This window comes from Semicossyphus pulcher, unplaced genomic scaffold (genome assembly GCF_022749685.1).
Source record: "Semicossyphus pulcher isolate SPU_LCO1_2020_fin unplaced genomic scaffold, fSemPul1.0.p SCAF_1, whole genome shotgun sequence".
NCBI lineage: Eukaryota > Metazoa > Chordata > Actinopteri > Labriformes > Labridae > Semicossyphus > Semicossyphus pulcher.
The window spans coordinates 17,103,661-17,126,419 of record NW_027211603.1 but is presented as its reverse complement, the minus strand read 5'-3'; the positions used below and the strand labels follow the sequence as shown (position 1 = coordinate 17,126,419).

The 22,759-nt window shown below is 42.2% G+C and overlaps 1 protein-coding gene across 1 annotated transcript; it reads left to right on the top strand.

The window, feature by feature from the left end:
• The first annotated feature begins 1,188 nt into the window (after positions 1–1,188).
• Positions 1,189–15,746, top strand: crispld2 (cysteine-rich secretory protein LCCL domain containing 2). The gene is made up of 15 exons (XM_069663660.1): positions 1,189–1,322; positions 3,265–3,615; positions 5,420–5,538; positions 6,392–6,524; positions 8,323–8,438; positions 8,867–8,967; positions 9,047–9,241; positions 9,326–9,386; positions 9,472–9,538; positions 9,631–9,761; positions 9,935–9,978; positions 10,092–10,164; positions 10,395–10,470; positions 11,473–11,603; positions 14,122–15,746. The coding sequence occupies exons 2-15, from the start codon at positions 3,340–3,342 to the stop codon at positions 14,171–14,173; spliced, it is 1,575 nt and encodes a 524-aa protein (XP_069519761.1). The 5' UTR covers positions 1,189–1,322; positions 3,265–3,339; the 3' UTR covers positions 14,174–15,746.
• The last annotated feature ends 7,013 nt before the right edge of the window (positions 15,747–22,759 follow it).

The window sequence follows — 22,759 nt, the reverse complement described above, 5'->3', positions numbered from 1 at the left end:
TTAATGCACCTAAAACATGATACATGGTGAAATCCTTTGTTCTCATTTCATGTCTGTATTAATGCAAACAACTCCGAAAACATCAGGATCTCAGTGGCTTTCTTTGTAACGTCATTGTTGTGTTGGTTGATTTCATGATATGGCACCTTGTTTGACCTCTGACACCCCTCTGGTTGCTTTAGGAACAGTGGGGCAGGTGACACTGAAAATTGAAACTGATCCAGAGCAGTCAGCAGGCTGTGTTTCAAGTCCTGGAAACTGTAAGAGCTTTTGTCCTACATGGTCTTTAATACTTTTATAAGTGATGCTGACAAAATACTGACAAAATACAAGAGCAAAATTACTTAACTCAAACTTTCTGGATCGGTTTTTAAGCCGTTCATAAGACCATAATCTGTGGTGTAAGACTTTGGAAACCCCCCTGGCTTTTCAGATCCTCTTCCGTAATATAGCAGCAGCTGGACCAAACCCCAGTTATTTTAACCAGTACAGTTGCAGACTTAATGATACAGCCTTTAATGAATGACTTATTAACTACAGATTAGTTATATTATGACAATGCGTTACACACATGTATTATGGTGTTATTTTAAAGTAGAAATAATACCTTCCTGGCAATACATTTATTTTACAAACTGGCTACCCCATTGATTTTAGCTTATTGGCTAACGATTAATACATCGTAAATGATTAGCCGCGACTTGTCGAGCAATCATAAATGTTGCCTTACTGGAAAGTAGTACTATAATAATGCTGAGAAATGTGTGTGAGTAGTAATGATGAATTTAAATTGTCAATATTTTAATTTTATCCTCTCCCTGCTCCTCTTACATCTGTAGTGACGTTTGACGCGTGACTGTGGCTGCTTACGATGATACATATCTGGGTAATAACTGTCACCAGGACGTAAATCAGAGATGATGATCTGCTGCTGACTCGTCTGACAAGCCGCTGATTTACAATATTTGTAAGTTGCCTTCCTGACATCAGCCTGCTCGTCAGCGTGCGCACTGTGCGCGCGCTCTGTGCCAAGAACACAGCCTACTTCAGGGAGGCTGGCGAGAGGGGGGAATGAGGAGAGAGAGAGAGAGTCATTTTTTTCCCTGTGGTCCTGAGGGGTCTCCTTCTCTATATAAGGCTCTGTGAGCTGTTCAGGAGTTACACAGCTCCTATGTGCTTCAGGAACTCTGCCAGCACGCAGCAGCAGCAGCAGCAGCAGCAGCAGCCCGGTGCTTTCACAAGGGAATAACACGGCTCTCCTGAGGAAAGAGGAACTGCTCCGACAAATTCAAGCAACAGGATACTAACTGAGAGAGATACAGGTGAGTAAGAACAGCACACACATTTATTTTTTAACGTGTTTGCACTGTTGCTTTCATGTTGGATAGCAGGTAGATATTTTATACTTGCCATGCACCATGACATTTTTTTTTATTAATGGAGCTAAACTTTTCTTAGTAAGCCTATTTTGTGTGATATCGATTGATCTATTTAGTATTACAATATGAACTCATGGGTTGAAAGCCATGCCAGAGTAAAAGAGGCTGTTGGCAAGACACTGCCTTTCATTGAGAGTCTGCAGCCTCACTGAGGAAATGTCAATAAGAGAGCAGCTACCATGATGGAAAACATTATATTTAGCCAGGGGTTTATGAGCAAATAATATAAGTATTTTCAAAGTGTAATGCTTGATCTTTATTCACCAATATAACAAAAAGCCACACTTCACTAATAAAGCATACATGTTAAAGATCCAGGGGCAGCAAGTGAGGAAAAGACTCTTTAAAGGGCCTCCTTGCATTAATAACGTGGGTAGGCCTTTATCAAAATGCATCTAAATCACACACTGTATATTGTGACATGAGCTGTGTTTACATTCATCCTCGTGCTGAAGTGGAGCTGAGGTCAGACCCTCTTCACATCAGACACAAGCACACCAGAGAGGCCTCATAGACAAAATGTGGGTATGAACGTGTGTCTGAGCCGTCTGCCACTCGGGTATAAAATTCATGAGAGCCATGAGAAGGGCACAGACAGAGAAGCTGCTGGAGGTTTAGTGTGAAAAGGGGGCAGAAGGAGAGGAGGAGAAGAAGAAGAAGGAGGGAGGGTGTGGTGCCCGGAGCTGGCACTGCATGTTGACACAGAGCCGGTGCCAGACCTCAGCCGCCTTTTTCAGAAAGAGGGATTCAAGGATAAAAGCAACCAAGCGAGCGAGAGTGCGGTTTATTTTTCCTTTCTTCTCCGCTCCGCTGTCTTCATAAAAGTTAGTGACTTTGAGATATTTGGTTCAGCTCTAATCTTGGACATCATCCCTCCTGCTTGTTGCTGTCCAGACAGGGTCAGATGCAGGGTCAGCTTAAAAAACTTTACCTCTGGTTATGTCAGGAATGCAGCCTTTTGTTCAAAGACGGTTCAGCAGGGTGAAAGCTTGTCAGGTCTGCCTCCTCCGTGTCCCACCCTGCTGCTCCGTTTGGTTAGAAAATAATCAGGGAGAGAGAGAGGAGGCGAGGAGCGAGAGATATTACTCAGTATGCTGTTTACAACTCTAGGATCAAGTCCAAAGTCAGTGTTATATTTACTGATGAAGCTTGAACTGCTCAGCATAACAGGTATTAGTGAAGCTATGATGTTACTATGTAGACTGAGTTGATCATTTGGATACAAGAGTTTACTTGTGGGATAGTTGTGGTACATTTCATGTCATAGTTCTGTTTATGGTGAAATAATTGCAGGCTTTTAACATGAGATTGCTGTTTAAATGTTGCACGCTTAGGTTGGTATTTGCAGGAACACTCATGGAACCATAACAAACAAGGAAAGTCTTAATATGTTGCACGAGATAATGGCGGTATCATGATGTTTACAGTTCTGTGACACAGAAAATATTGCAATAAGAAGAGGGGGAAGTGTTCATCAAAACTTACAGCAACCATAAACTGAGAGAAAGCAGAAGCACTGAGAGTAAAAAGTCCAGAGTTTAGGGAGGACAGTTTTTTTGACTCAACATCACAAGAGATTCTGTGCAAGTACAACATATAATTTAACACAATGGAAGTAAAATAATGAAAAATAATACATTTCTACCAGAAAAACACCTGAGATAGGCACGTTACACATGCTAGCAAAAGTTGTTGTGAAGTATCACTCACACATGTACTCTTTAAACCTGCATTTATCATCTATGTGTGTATTAAAGTAAGTCTGTGCTCTGCTTTGTTGAGTCACACAGCGGGGAAAGACTGATGAAATATTTCCTCCCTGCAGGTTGTGTCTGGGACTCTGAGGATCCACTCCCTGCCGTCGTCTGAAAGTCCGACCTCAGACAGCCGAAGTGTCAGAATGACCTCCGCTGCCATGACTTGGCTCCCCGTCCTCTCCCTCTCCCTCCTGCTGATGTGTGTCAGGGATTCAGCCTCCCTCTTCCTCCCCGACTCCAAGGAGCTCCAGCAGCTGCTGAGCCGCTACGAGGAGGAAGCGGACCAGAGCGGATCTAGCAACACAGGCGGCAACAGGACCAGACGATCCATTCGCTGGTCTGACCGCGAGGAGATCCTCCAGCTGCACAACAAGCTGAGGGGAGGCGTGTACCCCACTTCCTCCAACATGGAGTACATGGTGAGACATGTCGCATTACCCCATTATGATAGCTTTAGTTTTTGGCTTTCCTTACAAAATAAAAAATGGGAATTCCTGTATTTTTCAACTTGGGCCCCAGGTTCAAAACATTTTAGAATCGCTCCAGTAGATTGCTGCGACACAGCTATAATGCCTACAATGTAATCCTTTGGGGCAATTACAGGCAAGCAAGTTAAGTCCACTAGAAGTGGATGTTTTTGTCGCTGACAGGCTCAGATTGTGATTCTAAGTGTCTGACAACAAGTTAACTCTGGCTTGAGGGGAAATCCCACTCTGAAATATGAGGTGGGGTCAAAGTTGGAGAGCGGAGTTTGGAGGCTGTATAGAGAAACCAATAACTAAATCTGTTGCAAAAAAGATTTCCTAGATGATCTGGTGATGATTGTTGTCCCAATTACGAAATGCTCAATCTTTCACCATTGTTCTTTTTTTGGGAGGGGAACAAATAATAACAAACTATACTATCTTTACTCCAACACAACAAACAACCATCTTCAACTCTCTGACTCATGTTTCAGCCGTCCTCTTCCCGCAACAGGTCTCTTTTCTGCAAGGTTTTAGAGCAAGACTTCCCCCTGAGTTGGAGTTTACTATCTGGTCATATACTGTAGGGATTGTAGGGCAGACACTTAGAACACAATCGGAGCCGGTCAGTGGCAAAAACAAGCACTTTTAGCGGACTTAACTTGCTTGCCTGTAATTACCCCAAAGGATGACATTGTAGCCATTACAGCTGTGTCCCTGCTGCTGGCTGAAGCAATCTACTGGAGCGATTCCAGAGCATTTTGAACCTGTCATTTACTAAACATATAAGAATAGAGCCCACTTTGTAAAATACAGGAATTCCCCTTTAAGTTAAATGTCTCAGACACACTGAGCTATGAACTAAGGCTTGTAAAAGTGGCGTTGCTTTCATAAAAACAACCTTTTCTCTCTGCTGGAAACATCCAGTAATGACAGTGAACCATTGCCAGCCTGCTGTGCTGCTCTTTTACAAGGTGGTTAATAATGCTGACTCTGTGCTACCTGCAAGAAGCTCAGTGTGAGAGAGGACAGGACAGTGAGGGAGGGCTGGGTCAAAGGAGGACGCAGAGAATGAGGCCAGAGAAGGGGGTATTATGGGATGATGTGGCACATTATGAATACATTAGGAGAGGAATTATTGTTAAGACACCTACTAGAAGGTTATTGGAAACCATGAGGTCCATAAAGTCGAGAGGAGCACTGGTGGCCTGTTTGTGCGGTTTTCAACGTGGAGGAAAGTGTGTCTCTCTTGAATTCCACATGTGTGTGTGTGTGTGTGTGTGTGTGTGTGTGTTTGTGTGTTACTGTATGGGTACATAAGGGTTACAGTAGTGTCTGTGTGCGCATGTTTTAGCGACCACCAAAAGGCTGGAAATTTACTGAAGGGATCAGCCATGCTGTACAACACACAGTCCTCCCTCCCTTCATAGCGCCCCCCCTTTTACAGCTAGAGTCAGGTGTCTTCTCCGCTTTCCAGCCTCCTCTCTGCCGCCGTAAAGAAACCCCACTCAGGAAATGTGGATAATTCAGCTGTGATTGCTGGAGATTTGTAGTGGACCAGGGCCAGGCGCCAGCCGCTCTGCTCAAATGTCACCGTCTCAGGTTCATGTTGTACTTGAATGCAGCTCAGTTTCAGCTCATTGGGAAGGAAGGAAGTGCAGGGGCAGAGAAACTGAGCAGGTTGTGGTTAGGTATCTGCGGGATGTGGATTGTAAAGCTTGCGGCAGGTGAATGTCGTAACGTAAGTTTATGTGTGCAGGCTTGGGACGATGAGCTGGAGCGGACTGCCACTCACTGGTCAGAGGTGTGCAAGTGGGACCATGGACCTCAGGACCTGCTCGCGTCTATAGGACAAAACCTGGCTGTGCACTGGGGAAGGTGAGATGCTATAACACGCATAAATATAAAAAATCTAATCTAATTGAATTAGTAAATACCTGATTGCAGAACAAGATTACAAGACCACAAACTTGGACAAGCATTGCATGAAAACTTTTGGTTCTTTTGGCATTTTTTAATACTTGATGAAATGTAGAAATTTTTCCCAGAATCTTAAAAGTTTTGAGGTTTTAAACTCAGGCTGGAGCAGCGGCAAGTAGTTCAACCTGACAGCACAAGCATTGGTTAGAACCAGCCAGTGCTAGTTAAAAGTTGGAGGTTGTGCTTTAGTGTCTGAGTGGACACCAGACACAGTAGTCCTCTGTGTATGACAGTGTACGACTAGCGCAGCAGGTGCCCTTCCAGGAATCTGCCCTCATTCTCACAGACCCTTTCCTCTCTCCATGTTCTCTTCTTTTCTTCCTGTGCCAGCAAATCCTGATGTGCAGTCCTTTTTTTCCACTCCCCATCTACTCTCCACGTCTAGGCTCAGCACTTCTCAATACCGTAAAAAGAGTTGTTTATAAAAAGAGCTACAACTGATTTGTTAGGCCGCGGAGCCATGTTTATGTTTGCCTTGATTCCCATTTTTTTTTCAGTCTGATTTGATTTCCCCTGTTATGGAGGGGAACAGACTGCTGCTCTGTGTGCCAGGTCAAACTCAGACTCATCATTTTAGGCCTGAAGGGAGGAGGGGGAGGAGCAGGAGGTTCATGCAGTGTTTCTCAAGTCTAGCCAAAGCACCTGGCAGCGCAGTCAGATATTTCCCTTTTGCCCCTGGTACCTGGATGGCCTCTGACTGAGCCTACTGTTTGTCTGTCTGTCTGCGTTTGTTTGTGCGTGTGCCCCACAGATACCGCTCTCCTGCCTTCCATGTCCAGGCCTGGTACGATGAGGTGAAAGACTACACCTACCCCTACCCCCATGAGTGCAACCCCTGGTGTCCAGAGCGCTGCTCTGGGCCCATGTGCACCCATTACACCCAGGTGAGAAGGATGAGGAAGAAGGAGGCAGGGGATGTTAGGGTAAAAGAGTTCGGGAAAGCAAGTTACATATTTTACACACTAATGTTTGCACGCAATAGGCGAGTACGACCATGCATGTGAAAAAGGTGATGTCATTTGAGTGCAAAAGGATAGGAAGCTAACCAGACTCCTGTTGCCAGCCACTGATCTCTTGTATCTCGAAGCTACATTAGCCGCCACTAGCGTAACACACGTCAGTCTCGTCTGAGCTGTTATAATAGTAATAGAATTGCATTGTGGGTAATGTAGGTGCCAGGTTCCGTCCAGGAAGAGAATATTTATGGTTCTGCTGCATCGTCTTCTGGACTTCCCATCACAGATCTGACAATTTTATAGCATTGCAATGCTAAATCAGTGAAATGTTCCTTTAACGTAGCATTTGGCGGGGAGTTTTTAGCTAACTAACTAACTAACCTGATCAAGACATTAAAACGTTTGATACCTAGCTTGGAAAGTGTCATTTTAAGTTGAATTCTATTATTGGACTTCCCTTTAAACCCCTTCCTGTAATTACTGCTCTGAGCATCAGGTCAGGTGTCTTCTTTTATCAGTAATACTTAACAAATGTGACTCAGCAGGTGTTGCAGAGCAGGATCAGAATAGAACATGTGGTGTGCAGCCTGTATGATATTTCACAGTATTTATGGTCAGAGGTGTGTAGGGAGTAAGGGGTTAAATGACAGGCATGGATTCAGTAACTTGTAGACGGTGTAAACAGGGATGTTAGAAAGATAAAAAGAACATCAGATGCAGTTTATGGAACAGAAACACAGAAAGAAGAGTTAAAGAATGACGAAATCAATCAAAAGGAGACAGTAATGGGTAAGCTGGCCTCATCTTCCAGTAGACTTTACTTAGTGGCTGCTGGGTTGAGTTTACAGAAACTCCCGGACTCCTCCTTCTGCCCTCACCCTGCAACCCGATCACTGCCATGTGGTAGTCATTTCCAGACACACCAGACACCCCTCACAGCTTGACCTGGATTCTTCTGAAGATGCTGCGGAGAGGAGACAGAGCCAAATCCCAGCATCATCACCTTGTCTCTTTCTTTTTATTTGCTGGAAGCGTTGATGTATCACTATCCAGCCAGTCCGGGCAGTCATACTCCATATCTACCTGTGCAAAGAAACACGAGACCCTGCGGTGTTAGAGAGCACATTAAAGTGAACCCGCAGCACTCGGCACCCATCAGCGTGTGTGCTGACTCACTGCTTCCAGTGGCCTCTAACTGCACCGGGGAAAAGATGAACATTCCTGAGGAGGGAGAGAGAGCACATGTTTCAGAGTTTGGGAGGAAAGTGAGGAGGAGTTATGGAACATGCTGTGTTGTATTTGCCATCAAATGGCACATCATTCATCTGTAACACCACTGCAGAGGCTTTCCGTTTAATAAGGCGTTTTATTTTACCTTGGACAGCTTTGGCCCGATGCTGACTTCTGTTTCTGCAGAGTTAAGACATTAAAAAAATGCAGCTTTTTCCACTTTTTCATCCTGGATGATGATTGTGTCATGGTTGGAAAGTGGGTTAACACATGAGGTGGATCTGACTAAGGTAGAATGACAGACGTGGCACTCTTAAAAGTCCCAGCGGCCTCATAAATCGTGGCCGCCAATCAAGTTATTTCCCCTGGAATGTTTGATTTAAGCAAGGGAGAAAAGTTTGACACAGAATTTGGGCTACAAGCTCAATACTTTACCTCGCTTTGCATTCTTTTTGCTAACTTTTCCCATTCTCTTATTTCGCCTCCCTTTTTACAGCTGGTCTGGGCGACCACGAACCGAGTGGGCTGCGCCGTGCACGTGTGTCCAAGGATGGATGTGTGGGGAGAAATATGGGAGAACGCCGTTTACCTTGTGTGCAACTATTCCCCAAAGTAAGATGAACATTCCTCCATGTTCCACTTTTCATCAACACTTCAGCTCTTTTGACTATTGCTTACATTCTTCCTCCTTACAATGCTGACATATGCTACAGTGTGTTCCTTTTAATGCAGATATTTAGCACTAGTTGTCCAGGGATGTTTGTATGACATATTGAAGCCACTAAAATTCCCCCAGAAGGCAGAATAGAACAAAAGTAATGAAGCAAAGGGAAAGAAAAATAGGAAAGACTAGGCACTTGTTTCCACAGGATGTAATTGCTGAGGAGACAACGAGCAGTTAGTTTGCAGGACTAATGACTTTTAGGAGTGTTGACCACAGACAAAGGTTGCTAAGGTAGTTACAAGGCCAAGAGCCCAGTAACTCCTGACCTATGATTCATTTCCACCTTAGTCAATCTCTCCGTTGTCCTCTTCTGCAGGGGCAACTGGATCGGCGAGGCTCCGTACCAGCATGGGCGCCCTTGTTCCCAGTGCCCCCCCAGCTTTGGGGGAGGATGTAGGAATAATCTGTGCTTCAAAGGTGAGCAAACCAACATGGTTTACATTGGAAGACATTAACGTGTTGCCAACCTGAATCCTAATTAATTATCTATCTACAGAGTCTGAGCGCTCGGAGACGGAGGACATGAACGAGGTGGAGAAGCCTCAGGTCCCCCTGCCTCCTCGTACCACCGCCAAACCTGCCCCCAAACCTAAACCGTCTCCTCCGAAGAAACCGGCGTCCAAACCCTCCTCCACTAAGCCCACCACACCCCGGGTGCCATCTTCAAAGACTCCTAGCAGCACCTTCCTCGGTAGCTACAGGAGTTAACAAAAAAAACTTAAACTTTGATGTTTTTTTGTTTCTTTTCTGATTTTCTGTCTTCTTCTTCTTCCAGCTCAAAACATTAAGTGTGAGACCAGACTGCGAGATAAGTGTAGAGGCGCCACCTGCAACAGGTCAGGTTAATCATTGTTTGTGCATCTTATTCACACTTCCTCTCAAATGTCAGCTCACTTTTTAACTTCTTTTCCGTCTCTGCAGATATAAGTGTCCTGCTAATTGTCTGAACAAGAAAGGGAAAATCTGGGGAACTCTCTTTTACGATGTGGTGAGTCTGAACATCATAAAAAACATCTCTAATCATGCAGAAGGTTGAGCTGGAATTGCATTTTTATAATGGATCAATTCTTATTGTTTCAGCAATCAAGTATTTGCAGAGCTGCTATGCATTTTGGTGTCATCGACAACAATGGAGGACTCGTCGACATCGCAAGAACAGACAAGTTTCCATTCTTCGTCAAAGCCACAAAGAACGGCATTGAGTCGCTCAGGTAACTTTGTGCTTGGTCTTTTTTTCGGTCCTGACATGGTGAAATCACATTTTGCTGTTGCAACATTTTGGGGCACAATCTATTGCATCTATGATTCGCATTTTGTGCAATACGGTACTTTTCTGTGAAACATTTGTTTTCCTGATTTCTAAACACTATGATGCCCTTTACAGTAAATTCAAACCCGGCAACGCCTTTGTGGTGGCCAAAGTGGAAGGTAAGCACAGTTTTTTAAAGGAGCTTTGAGTCATGTTTGCATGTAGTTTCCATCTGTTAGTCAACCCTATATTATATATATTAAGGGCTTCTCTCTCTCTCTCTGTGTGACAGAAATGACTGCTGACTGCTACACCACAGTGGCTGAAATCTGCCCTTACAAGAAGCCAAACACACACTGCCCAAGGTGCCTTTAAGCATGAAATGATTAGCTATTTAAATGTCTTCTTTATAGTATTGTCATAGCAGATGTACATTGTTCAGTTATCGTGATATTTAGAGAAGAATTACAATATTTATAACCCCACATATACATGCAAAGAAAAGTCTTTACTTTAACTCACTCATTTAGCTCCTAATGTAGTTATAAGCAGCATTTTTATGTATTTATTGAAAAGCATCCAACTTGTTTCTCAGAATCTTCTGTCCAGACAACTGCAAGACTCAGCCCTCTTATTGGTCACCGGTGATTGGAAGCAACATCTACGCAGAAGTAAGTAATACACTGTTCAGTGTGTGTATGTTCTGAATTGACACATTTGATCTTGAATCTGAGCAGAGGTCCAGGTCCTTCAGTTGCTATTTGTTGAATATATTTATGTGCTACTAGTTCAGAAAGATGAGAATAGAGATCTGGATCTGCAGCAGGGTGAAGTTAGAGCTGCTTCCCAGGCTTTGTGGTGCATGGTAGCTATGGAAAGCTGTGGAAAGCTTCTGTGAATCACAGTATGAATGTGGCGTATGGAGATTAAGAGTAATTGTGAGGTAGGACAGATGTTTTATCCCTGCTTTGGGCTTTGACCACTCACAGGCTTACTTAAGTGTTATCTTAGACTAAGAGAGTGTTTCTCAGAGGCAGGAGAAAGACATGGTTTCACAAAGACTGTTTTACGTCATCTCTCAATAGTCACCTAAATGACGTAGAGAGTAGATAAATTGTTGTAAAGTTCACTTCACTGTAAACTTAGTAGATGTGCTGCTTGTAAGTATTCACGTCACTCTTGTGATTCATTTCGTGGTTGCCAGTTTGGAACAGTTACAAGTGCTCGATGTGATGTCTTAACTGACCTTAGATGACGTCCAGCTGGACACAGATAACAGCTCCCCAGGGAACTTGGCCTTTAACTTCTTCCACTAGTCACAGAAAAAGGCAGCAGGATGTCTCATAGTAAAAGTTCCCAAGACTGTTTTACAATCCGAGTCACCTAATTGTGTTTCTACAGCAGTGTATAATGGATTATGCTTAGACATGAGACATAACCCATGCGGTTAGAAATGTCGGAGGGGTGCATGCACAGTGTGATCTGTGTTTAGACTAGAACTGAATGATTCTGTTCCAGGCTGGTGATAAGAGATTGTGGTCTCTCGTGCTGGCTGAGACTTTATGAAACAAATGCTGCTGTGTATTTTGTTCTGTATTTGGTAATAATGAAATAACAAAGCTATTCATGTACTGAAAAAGCTGTTAAACAAAGCATTTCTCCCCTCCTCACAGAACTCCAGCATTTGTAAAGCTGCCATCCATGCAGGGGTAATCAAACCAGACGGTGGTTTTGTGGATGTTCTCCCGCTGGACAAGAGAAAGAACTACGTTGGAGTCCTGAAAAATGGCATCCAGTCTGAGAGGTACGACTCACATTTTTATGTGGTCAACTATTTTTACTGTATTTCCATTTACCAGTTGAGGAATGCTGCACAATAACAGAAAGCACAAAGATAGATGGATCGGGCAACGTGTCAAATAGTTGCAGCTTACCATGGTTTCATTGGAGATAGTCGGAGTTCCAGGAATCTATATTTTTAGATTTGGCTCCGAGCAGTCTCGCTGTGGAGTATTTAGGAGAAGCTTTGCCTACAAATGAGAATAACCATGGCTGTTTGTACACGGGGTGTGACAGCTGTGCAAAGCCTGCTTAGTTAATGACAGCTATTGTATTTAAGCCTGAGGCAGTATGGGATTTCTTTGCTCAGAACAAACTGTATGCACAAGTACTCCACAAATCTGCCACTGTAGGTAAACACATGTTGCATGTTGAGGAGCGCCACATGTAATCTGGTAAAGCCTTAGAGGTGTTAGGTAGTATGTACGGATTGGATGTGGGGATTCCTGAGTAATGTCATAATATCTTCCAAACGACTAGTCACATAGTGTTGGGAATAAATGGAGCAAGGCCTCAGAACCACAGGAAATTTAAAGGCAAATTCTCAGGTGCTTTCATTTATCCTGGCTGAATAGAATAAAGCTGAAATCTGCATGAGTAAGCATGAGGATAATAGATGCCCCACCCTAACAAGTGCAACAAAGCTAACAGGAGAAGCCAATTAAATCTACACAGAACCACAGGCAGAAGAAGAAGAGGTCTAATTAGGCAAGATTACGAACACCTGTGCGTCTGAGCCATCACTGTGTTGAGGCTTTAACAGAAACCGAGCTTCTTTAACACGCTGACAACCTGACAATGAGTTCATGCTAGCTGCTTTTCTATTTGGTTTTGTTTTTGCGTAACCACATCATAGGCAAAGTAACTTGCAGTACTGTAGATAGTTTATAATTTATAAGTTGTTTTAAGAAATATCTTAAAAGTTATTTCTGTATATACCTTTAAGCCTATCCATTGCTTATCTGTCACTTTTTTTAATGTATAGCTAGTTTTTTTAAAAGCTAGCTAGCTAGCTGCTAGCTATGTAGGAAGATGGCGTCCCCATTCTCACTCCTGTCTGCTAAGCTTTGATAGGTCAGTTGTTTCTCTCACCTGAGTAAAAAGACTTAGATGAACACGCTTGCTGATCAAATTTGAGTGTGTGCAGCAATCAGAAAGATAAGTGAAGTCTCCCTTGCCGTGGTTGGTTCAGTGTACTGTGAGATGCGAAAATGAAATCTTTAACTGATCCTGCTTGTCTGGCTCTCAAGGGTGAGATGCTTTTATAAAAGAAAATCTTTAATAAAGTCAATTTTAAAATGATTTTCTGGAAGTTATATAAAGAATAATATTTTCTTTATTGCTTTGCTTTGCTCCAACTTTAACACTTGAACAAATGGTGTGTGGTGAAAAGAAAACCTTGAGATGCAACTGAAATGCAAAAACATGAAGCTCATAGTAAAATTAGACGAGTCAATTTGACAGGAGAATCTAGAAAATGCCTGAGAAGGAGCTTTTATTCACTACACCATACATGTATTTATGTCTCTTGTAATACCGCATGTAGTGGGTTCCCTGCATGTACACCATGTTTCTCACATCACTCTCACGTCTGTGGCCGGCTCCAGTGGACTGAGCTTAGGTTAGGAAGCCTCTGTGGCCAGCTCTGCTGGCATGAGGCGCTCTAAGAGTAATGGTGTGGTTCAATGTGTGGACGGGCCACACATGGGATCTTTGCTTACTTTACCCAGGCATTTCAATTGAGTGTGCAAAGTGCTGAATGGTCAGAATAATCCAAGTCTGACTACTGTGAAATCCAATGCAGAGCTGTGAAGGCCTCACTCAGGGCACTGGGACAAGAGGTCAATAAAGAGAGCTTAGAGTCTGAACCAGGTGCCAACATCATGGCAGGGTGGGCAGTGTGGACTGCTGGGAAGTAATCACAGCCTATCTGATTACCTGACGATGGAAATAATGTCAGCCACTTAGTCAGTGCTTTGCTTTACGGACAATTATCTGCAATCTGATACAAATGGCACAGGCCTTTCACGATTATTGATTATGGCAGAACTTCAAGGTCTCTCCACTAACAAGCTACACACAAAGTCATCAAGTTTAACACATGTGGAAGCTGGAAAAGGTCTGACTGAGGAATACGGTAACAATGAGTCATACTCCCAACGTGTTTGTTTCAAAAGATGATGAGGACACTACATGATGAGGATTGGGTACTTTCATTGATTTGGCTGCTGTGAGGACTTGGGCAACACTCACAAGCATACATTGTTCAATAAGATGTATTTATTTAACTTAAAGGGGCACTACTTTGATTTTACACTTAAATTTACTCGTTATGTGGAGTAATACTGAGCAATTGAAGACAGGTATATAATGTTATCTGTGTTATTTGGTTAACCCTTGTGATCGTATGCCCCTTAAACATATTAAGTATAAAGTGTTTGCATCTCAAATGTAACTGGTTCTTCCATGTTTTCTGTTTGCAGCAAAAGCAACGTAGAGGGAGGCTCTTTCCGAGTCTTCACTGTGAGGGTGTGAGACTCCAGTTCAGATGTCCAAAGACCCACACAGTCACCTCAGCTGCTCCTGAACGGCAGGAAGTGCCCTCAGGTTGGATACCATGGCTGTTCTCTGTTATCTGTCTCTGTCTCTGTGCCTGCAGTGGACACAGAGCGTCCCAGCAGACTGACAGACACCTTTCCCCCCCTCCTAGTTCATAAATAGTCGCCCACCAGTTAAAGTTGTTGTCTGATTGTTCTTTTTCCCCATGTTATTCTGTGAAAACAGACTGTTTTGAATATAATGATGCATTGTACAGCTGGTGCTGCAGAGTTAAACATGTTCTACAAAAAGTATTATGTTTACATTGTTGTTCTTATTTCAAATTTATTGTTTTTTCATACACAGGAATGTATACTGATCACACTGTATTTAATCATTGTGTACAGAATATATGTTTTTTTTTAATTGAATATCATATTAAGATGTTTATGTTTATTATTGCCCTTTCTGCTCACCTGGATAACCCATGCTTTTTGCTGTCAAAGATTTAGACTGTGAAACCAAATCTAAGTCTAAACTGTATTTATTAGTGACATGGTCCGCTCATTGTCAGCGATGATGTGTTTGTTGGCTGGGTAGAGCAGAACTAATCACCCAGTCCCAAAAGGGGAGGAAACAGTAAATGAGAGTATATAGAAGCAGCAGGCACTGCTGTCGGTAGATAATGTTTCCCTTTATTGTAACTTCAGTGGCAGACACGTGGAGGTGATTTAGAGAAGGTTTTACGCTAATTCCTCAGAATGGTGGCAAAATTAAAGACAGTAGATATGTTTAAAACAAGCAATCATTTTATAGTCATTTTATATTTATTATTGCTTTGTGCTTTCCTCATTTTCTAATTTCTATCGTTTCTGTAAGATGAATGAAAATGCTAAATTTGCCCCCTTCCCACCTAAGACGGATGAATGTGTCACGAGTTTCAGAGTTTCATATGGAGGACGTATTTGTGGATGTGTTCAAGATTGTCATCATCAAACTGCAGTGTATTCACTTTTTATTATGCAGTGCATGCAGGATTTACACTCTTTATACACACACATCACTATACTGGATTAAGGCAATGTTGCCATTGGTACAGCCCTGAATACCTTTCTTAAAGCAGTGCCTCATTATTGAATCCATTAGTTTTTATTTTCTATCTTTTTACATTTCTGGGGTTCAGATTATAATACCAGATACATTATTGCGCTGCAATGTCTGTAAATATATCCGTCACTTTCTTTGAGGAAACAAAACATGCTAACAAATAGGGTTTTCAGACTAAACTGACTCAATCAAATATCCTCCTTCATCATAAATCAGCCTTATCTTTATATTCTACCTCAGTCCTATCGCTATGCTACGACACTTAGGTCTTTGCTATTTGGGAATTTGTAAGGGAAACTTTAAAGGTTTTGTAAAGTTATGGGTAATGTAAATACTAGAATGTTTTTCTTGTTTTAATATAATCCTTATGTACTAAGACATAATTACAATGTGTGAATTTGTCTTTATCGTCTTGTTTTTATACAGGTGTAGGATGGGTTCTATATTTTTTTGCACAACTGAAAATAAAGTACAATTTACAAATGCAACAACCTATTTTTCTGTTTCAGTCATTTGTGTCCATTGAATGCATCATCTTAAGGAAAGCATTTTGCATATTTCTTGGCCCACATTGGTAACCAAGATAAGAAAAAAATAATTAACATATTTTTGCAGTGAGGCTTTGTTTTAGTGTTCGATGGTTCTGCTTCATTAATGCTCTTCCAATTCAAAGTAGGTTGAGAGGGAGCTGTCCAGTCATGTTGCACAGCCTAAGAAGACAATTTCCCTTACCAGGACGCATAGTATTTTAATCTTAAACATAAGGTTATGATTTCATGCACCATTACATGTTGGGTGCCCTTTTTTAATTATCATGTAAAGAAACAGACATGACATCAACTCCAAATTTCATTGTATCCCTGGGGTAGTCGGTGACAAAATATGAGAAGAAACTTCAGAAATATGATCTCAGCACTTCATAAAAATGGACTTTGACCAGAGCATCAGGCTAAAATCTGCGTGTCATGCATTATGAATGAAATGTAGACCCAGGCCACCCAGGATTCATCCGTTATCTTTGGAAAAATATCACTAACCATGTCCGTAACCTTGCTCTGCTCCTTGCGAACGCATGCAAAGTTAGGTGGAACAATAAATTGAAGCAATCAGTTTTACTCAATGACCACATACATGATCTGCCAATATGGCTTCAGTTTATGATGGAAGGATTTCAGAAGGAAGAAAGTCCGTGGACTCAGCTAAAATGTCACAACCTTGTAATTTCCCTTTCACCCTCCAGTTCATGCTGTTCTTAACAGCTGTTTGAAAGGCAGGTGAGATGACAAGAACACTGCATGCTATCAATAAATGACACACTTTCCTAAATCTTAAGAAACGAGGGGAGATATTAGAAGAGGAAAGGAGAATTGCACAGAGAAAAGACTAGAACAACCTTGTGATAACTCTTCATACCTGCAGGACTTATTAGAGGCAGATGTTCAGTTTCAGTTAAGCCCTTGTTGGACAGAGCCCTGTTCCACCTGACTGATAAACAGCTGCAACTGGCTTGTGTGATGACTGCTTTACTCCTATTGTCACTGGAGATAAAGACTTATACTCACCCTGTAAATCCCTAGACAGCTCAAAGAAAAAGTCTGGGGGCTCAGTCCAACTTTCTTGTCCTTAAATGCGCTTTGCAGAATGTTTTGTATTGGCTGTACAGATACTCTGTTGTAAAGGACCCAAAGGGGATTGTGTTTAACTTTTAGTAAAGCTTATGAAGTGTCACATTTCACAAGTAAACTGTACTGCCTTTACTCTGGGTTACTCCGGGACATGCCATGTCTCCAAGACCAACCCTATGATTGACTTGCGTTTGGTTAGCTTTGGAGATGACCATTAGGCAGTGTTGCTACCATTACTAAACACCTTCAGTTGTGTAGCTCGGCATCTCTGGATGTTTCTGCCATTTATCACAAGACACCCTCAGCCAAGACAGACCTCGAACAAGCTGATCAGACCTGGGTGTATGTCTCATGGGTGGTCCCCAGATGGTCATTTGGTAGCCCAGGTAGGGCAGGACGTCATTTGTGGCCCTGATGATGAAGCTATGCCTATTTGTCTTCATACTCCACAGCTCACTTCAGGTGATTTTCTTCATCTATACGCTATCCCAAGTCATATAGGGGCCTTACTTGGCTTGGGAGATGGCCTGGGCACAGGTAGTTTTAATTGCTTCCAGACAAAGGGGGTTCTGGTCTGCTCCCAAACCAAATCCCCCTCTGCCTTGTTGGATATGGCTCACTATATGCCGGTGCTGGAGGGCGGATGTTGTATCCAGTACTGCTGCAGCTGGAGTCCATTTCCTCCCTGTTGCTAGGGTTGTAGCAGCGCCTCCTAACATGTAGTCCTGGGATTTTGTGAGTGCCATATCCAGCCTTGCTTTGGCACATTTGTATTTCTCCACCTGGTTAGAAATTGGCAGTGAGAGGGCTCCAACTCCATAAAGCCCTATGCTGCCAAGGCATCTTGGAAGCCCAAACCACTTCCTTACTTGTGTATTAACCAGACTCTCCAGCCAGTTGACACAAGATAAAGTGATCTTGTAGATGGTAGTCGGCCACTTGTGTTGGGGCAGAAGCCCAAATTGAAAAAAACCAAAGCTATCATGGAGAGCAGTGTTGTTGATTTAATTGAGGCTGCTGATTGTATCCTGCTTGAGTTATTCCACCTGCTCTGTGTCTATGAGGTTTGCATTGTACCAACGACAACGGCTTTTGAAGAGCTTCTTCAGAAGAGTTTCGTCAGTGAGCCGGCCTTTGACAATGGAAATACAGCAGGATTTGCTGGGTTTGATCTCCATTCGTGCCCGTTTGATGTTCCCCTGAAGTTTATCTAGCAGGAGTTTGGTATGCTTTGCATGCTTTTGTTCCCCTCCAACCACCCATCATGATGCACGGATGATGAACTCCATTGCCATGGTGAATGCCAAGGGATGAAATGCCCCACCATTAAACCTACCTCAAGGTGCTGCCATGTGGTAGTTTTGTTCTGTGTTGTGATGCAGAACTGGAGATTTGGGAAATAAGCTTTGACTAGCTTCGTGATGCACTCAGGGACCTAGAAGAAGTTTAAAGCTTTCCACAGAATGGTATAGAGGTCTCTCTTTTTCTTGTTGGCAGTCTGTATCTGGTGCCAGATGACATTTGCATTTTCAGACATCCTGAGAAACGACGCATCCCTGCTTTGGGCAATGATGTGTAGATGAAGTTGTTGACCTGCAAAAATGCTGGGAGTCTTTGGGCCATCACACAAAAGGAAATCTGACCATCCACATTCAGAAAACTTTGGAACTGACAGTATGATTTGTTTCACCCAAGCCGCATTTATCAGCTTCAAGGGGTATTTCAGGACGCTAGGGGTGTTCTCATAGAGCCTGTATGTTACGCCATCCGGCCCTTTTCCGTTTGACTGTATTTTCCACCGTTTTCCACGTAGGAGGCTTTGAGTCCAACTGATGTAAGGTGCATGTATTGGTGATAGGATTTTGGGTACATATGCCATAATGCCCAAGATATTATTTGTTATGACGATACTGATCCCTATACTTTTTCTCAACTTACCATGTTTGGCTTTGGAACAGCTTTGACTCACCCTTACATAAATTGTCAATCATCAGGTTACCATATGAAAAGACTGACACTTACTCTATTGTTTCAAACCAACTTCCTTAGCTACTCTGAGTACCATGTGCAGTTTTAACATGGCTATAGCTGGACATCCATGTGTGCAGCTGTTTCAATGATATTATAACCAGAACTGAATAGCACGTGGTTTCAAGAAAGCCTGTTGGGACGGCCCAGCTTATGTGGAGGAGTTTTAGATTTATAGAGACTGGAATTAAAGGCACGATATTGCAAAGAGGATAAAACTGAGTTGTGGCTGATGTTGTTATGACAAGATTGTTTCTGGCCTGTTTCTAAAAAAGGCTGTAAGATTTGTAGATTCAAGCAGATAGATATCAAAGCCATCTCTATCTTAAGGGAGCATTATTTTAATAATGTTACATTTTTTTGTGCTCTGAAGGGTAAAGTGCAGACATGGGCTAAGTAGCTTGTGAATGTTTTGCCTCTGTTGAATAGTTAAATTCAGTTTACGGGATCATTTTAGCAAGAGAATGTTTTGCATACCCTCTGTGTCTTTCACATTGTGATGACCAGGCTGAATACTTGGCTGTTGGTGGAAAACTTGGTTTAAGTAACCTACAGTAAATAAATTCCTACCATCATATAAGGACTGTGAGGAGAAACCAGGAGAATGCTGACCATAACTAACAGAATGAGAGGAACAAGATGACACAATATGCCTCAAAGAGGGCGACCTTAAGTATCTATTAAACATTTTTCATCTCATTTATATGCTTACACAGTTACTGCAGAAGTAAATTTGCTCTATATTAGCATGTTATCATTTCCACTCTGTTCTCAAGTTCAGTGCAAACAAGCGGAAACAGTAACACAGCTAAAAAAAACAGGCTGGTGACGTCGCAGATCAAAGGGTAATACAAAGGAAAGGCAATAAACACACGACTTATGGTCAATAATGTAGTCCAACAGTGAGCCGGAAAAAATCCCAATCCCAAACCACATAGGATCGATGAAAAGTCAGGAATTACTCAAAGAAACCTCAGAAGTGGCTGGAACGCTAGATACAGGGTATGACAGAAACAGGGGAAGACAAAATCTAAATACTGTAAACTGGGAAGGTGAGGCTAATCAGGCACAGGTGAGGCTAATCAGGCACAAGGTGCAATCAGGTGTGGGGCACAGGTGGGAAAACACACAATGACAGGAAGTAAAGCTTCAGAAACGAGAGGGAGGGCTGAGTGACAGAGTAAAACAGGAAACATAGAATACATGAACATAGGAACAAGACGAGACATGAAATTCTTCAGGTAATTGTACTTTTTATTACTTCTGCAATTCCATAAAACACAAAATTTTAAGTGACACAATCCTTCACTGATGCAGCCAAACCACTCCACCAATCATAATGTGATGATGCTTTCCTAAGTAATGTATCCCCATCAGTGTTTTCTTTGGTTTGCCCTTCTTTGTTTAGCCTTAGCAGTGAATCTCTGGCTGCGTTCCCTCGGACTTTGTGTGATTTCTGGCCCAGAAGGATGCAAACCCGAGCAGGAGAACAAAGGCTCTTTGTCAGCGACATGATGAGGAATCTGTGGTGATGGTGTGTAGTCAACCAAAGTGGACTGGAGCAGCTCAACAAAGACTTGCTGCCCGCTAGATCTATAGTCATACAGACAGTTGGCCTTTCGCTTCCACAGAAAACTTCCATTCTGGGAAGGGTGTGTAAAAGATTCGCAGCAGCCCATTGATCAAACACAAGAGTGTGGGCACATACGCCTCAACAGTCAGCACATTGTGGTATGAACCATAATCCATGTTGGATTTCCCAATCATGGATGAATATTTATGGATTATGGTTAGGAAAAAGTCATCTTGAATTTATAAGTGACGAAATGATTGTCTTGGTTGTTTAGTTCTCGTGATTTGGACATTGTTCATGAACTTTGACCTTCAGTTTTAGAATCCTGTTTTTTATGTTATGGTGGAATGATGTAGTCTGAATAACTTAATGTGATAATAATTTATGTATGTTAGCGTCAGTGAGCCACACTAGTAGCTCTATGAGGCTGCACAAGCTACATAGATGCTTTAGACTACAATTCTAAGCTTAATCATAAAGGCAATTGGACTTGGTTGAAGTTCTTGAAGACGTTTCACCTCTCATCCGAAGGGCTTCTTCACTTCTGTATTTAGACTGTAATGAATGCTAGCATCAGCAGGCTAACATGCTCACAATGTCAATCTTAACACGCTGACGTTTATCAGGTATGATGTTTACGATCTTAACCATCCTGGGTAGTGTGTCTGCATGCTAACATTTGCTAAATAAACAATAAAACAGCAATAAACTACTGCTGAATATGATGGGAATGTCCGTAGGTTTGCAGTTTTTTACGCCATAAACCTGACAAATGTGTGAACCACAATTCAAGCCTTCATATACTTGTCTAGACATTTCACTAAAAACTACACGTGTCAACCTCACGGTGATGCTAGCAAAAAACACATGATCATTCAAGTTGTACATATTCACAGGAGGGAATCATGACTACCTGTACAAAGTTTGGTAGATAGTTACAGTACTCAATAAGCAGAACCAGTGGCTCAATGAGGCTGCACCACAATACATAGGCGCTTTAGATTACAATATATGCTAGCATCAGCATGCTAACTTGAAAAAAAAAAAAAACTACACGTGTCAACCTCACGGTGATGCTAGAAAAAATAAATATGTGATCATTAAAGTTGTGAGGATTCACTGTGGGGGATCATGAATACCTGTACAAAGTTTGGTAGACTACTAATTGGTAGAGTAGTGGACTTGATATTTCCCTGGATTCTGTACCAAATCCTGGACCAAATTTCATGGCATGTCATCCTATAGCATGTAGAATTTACGAGCCTTACAAACTAAAAATGTTAACCTCATGGTGGCCCATTAGGAAAGGCAAGAGGATCATCAAGATTCATCCTCTAGGGACCACGACTGAAGTCTGGACCAAAACGGTGTACTGATAAAGGGACCTAGAACGACTCTGTTAGCAAACCTAAAAATGACCTGATAAAATTACCCATTTACATTTTAGTACAATATATTGTATTCATATTAAATGCAGTGGTGAGGACCATTTTATATATGTTCTGTCTTTATTTCTTGTAGGCCATGTCTTGTACTTTAATGTATGTGAAAGAAGAAGTAATGAAAGAAATTAGAAATGTCTCAATATTTCCTTGGGATAGAAAAGGAACTGAAACCTAACATTTTTTTCCTTCATTACTTTTTACAATGACAACGTTCTTAATGATGAGGTTTGGTAAAAGGCCTCACTCACTCATCAACATGACTCAAACCTTCAAAGGATTCCCATAAGGCCAATAATTGGCTAATGACTGGTGCAAGAAAAAAAAACGTTTCATAAACCTGCTGTCAGTAAAGCGGTCTAACTATAGAGAACGTCATTATACATAACAAGTTATTACAAAGAGCTCACTCATAGCTTGGTTTTGTTTTTCAGCATCACACACTCGAGCCGACACATAACACAAGCCGATCATGGTCGGCTGCTTCTTTCGAACGTATGAATTGATGATTAGCAGAAGAGTCTGTCCCCACTTTGTTCTGAGTGCAGCAGCGAGACAAGTGGAGAGTTAAACTGAAGTAAACAAGCCTGAGGCCCACTGTTATTGTCTGTTTAAATAGCTCTATCCTCAGAGGGATTTCTCTCGTACACAACCAGTGAACCACAGAAGAAGAAGGAATAGGACAACTTGCCAAACCTTGACAGTTTTTTTTGGTGTCTTTCTGTGGAAGGTTCTGAGAGTTCGGATAAAACTAACCTCAGTCCTTCTAGGGACACATTTTGTCTAAACAGTCGGATGTACTGACAGC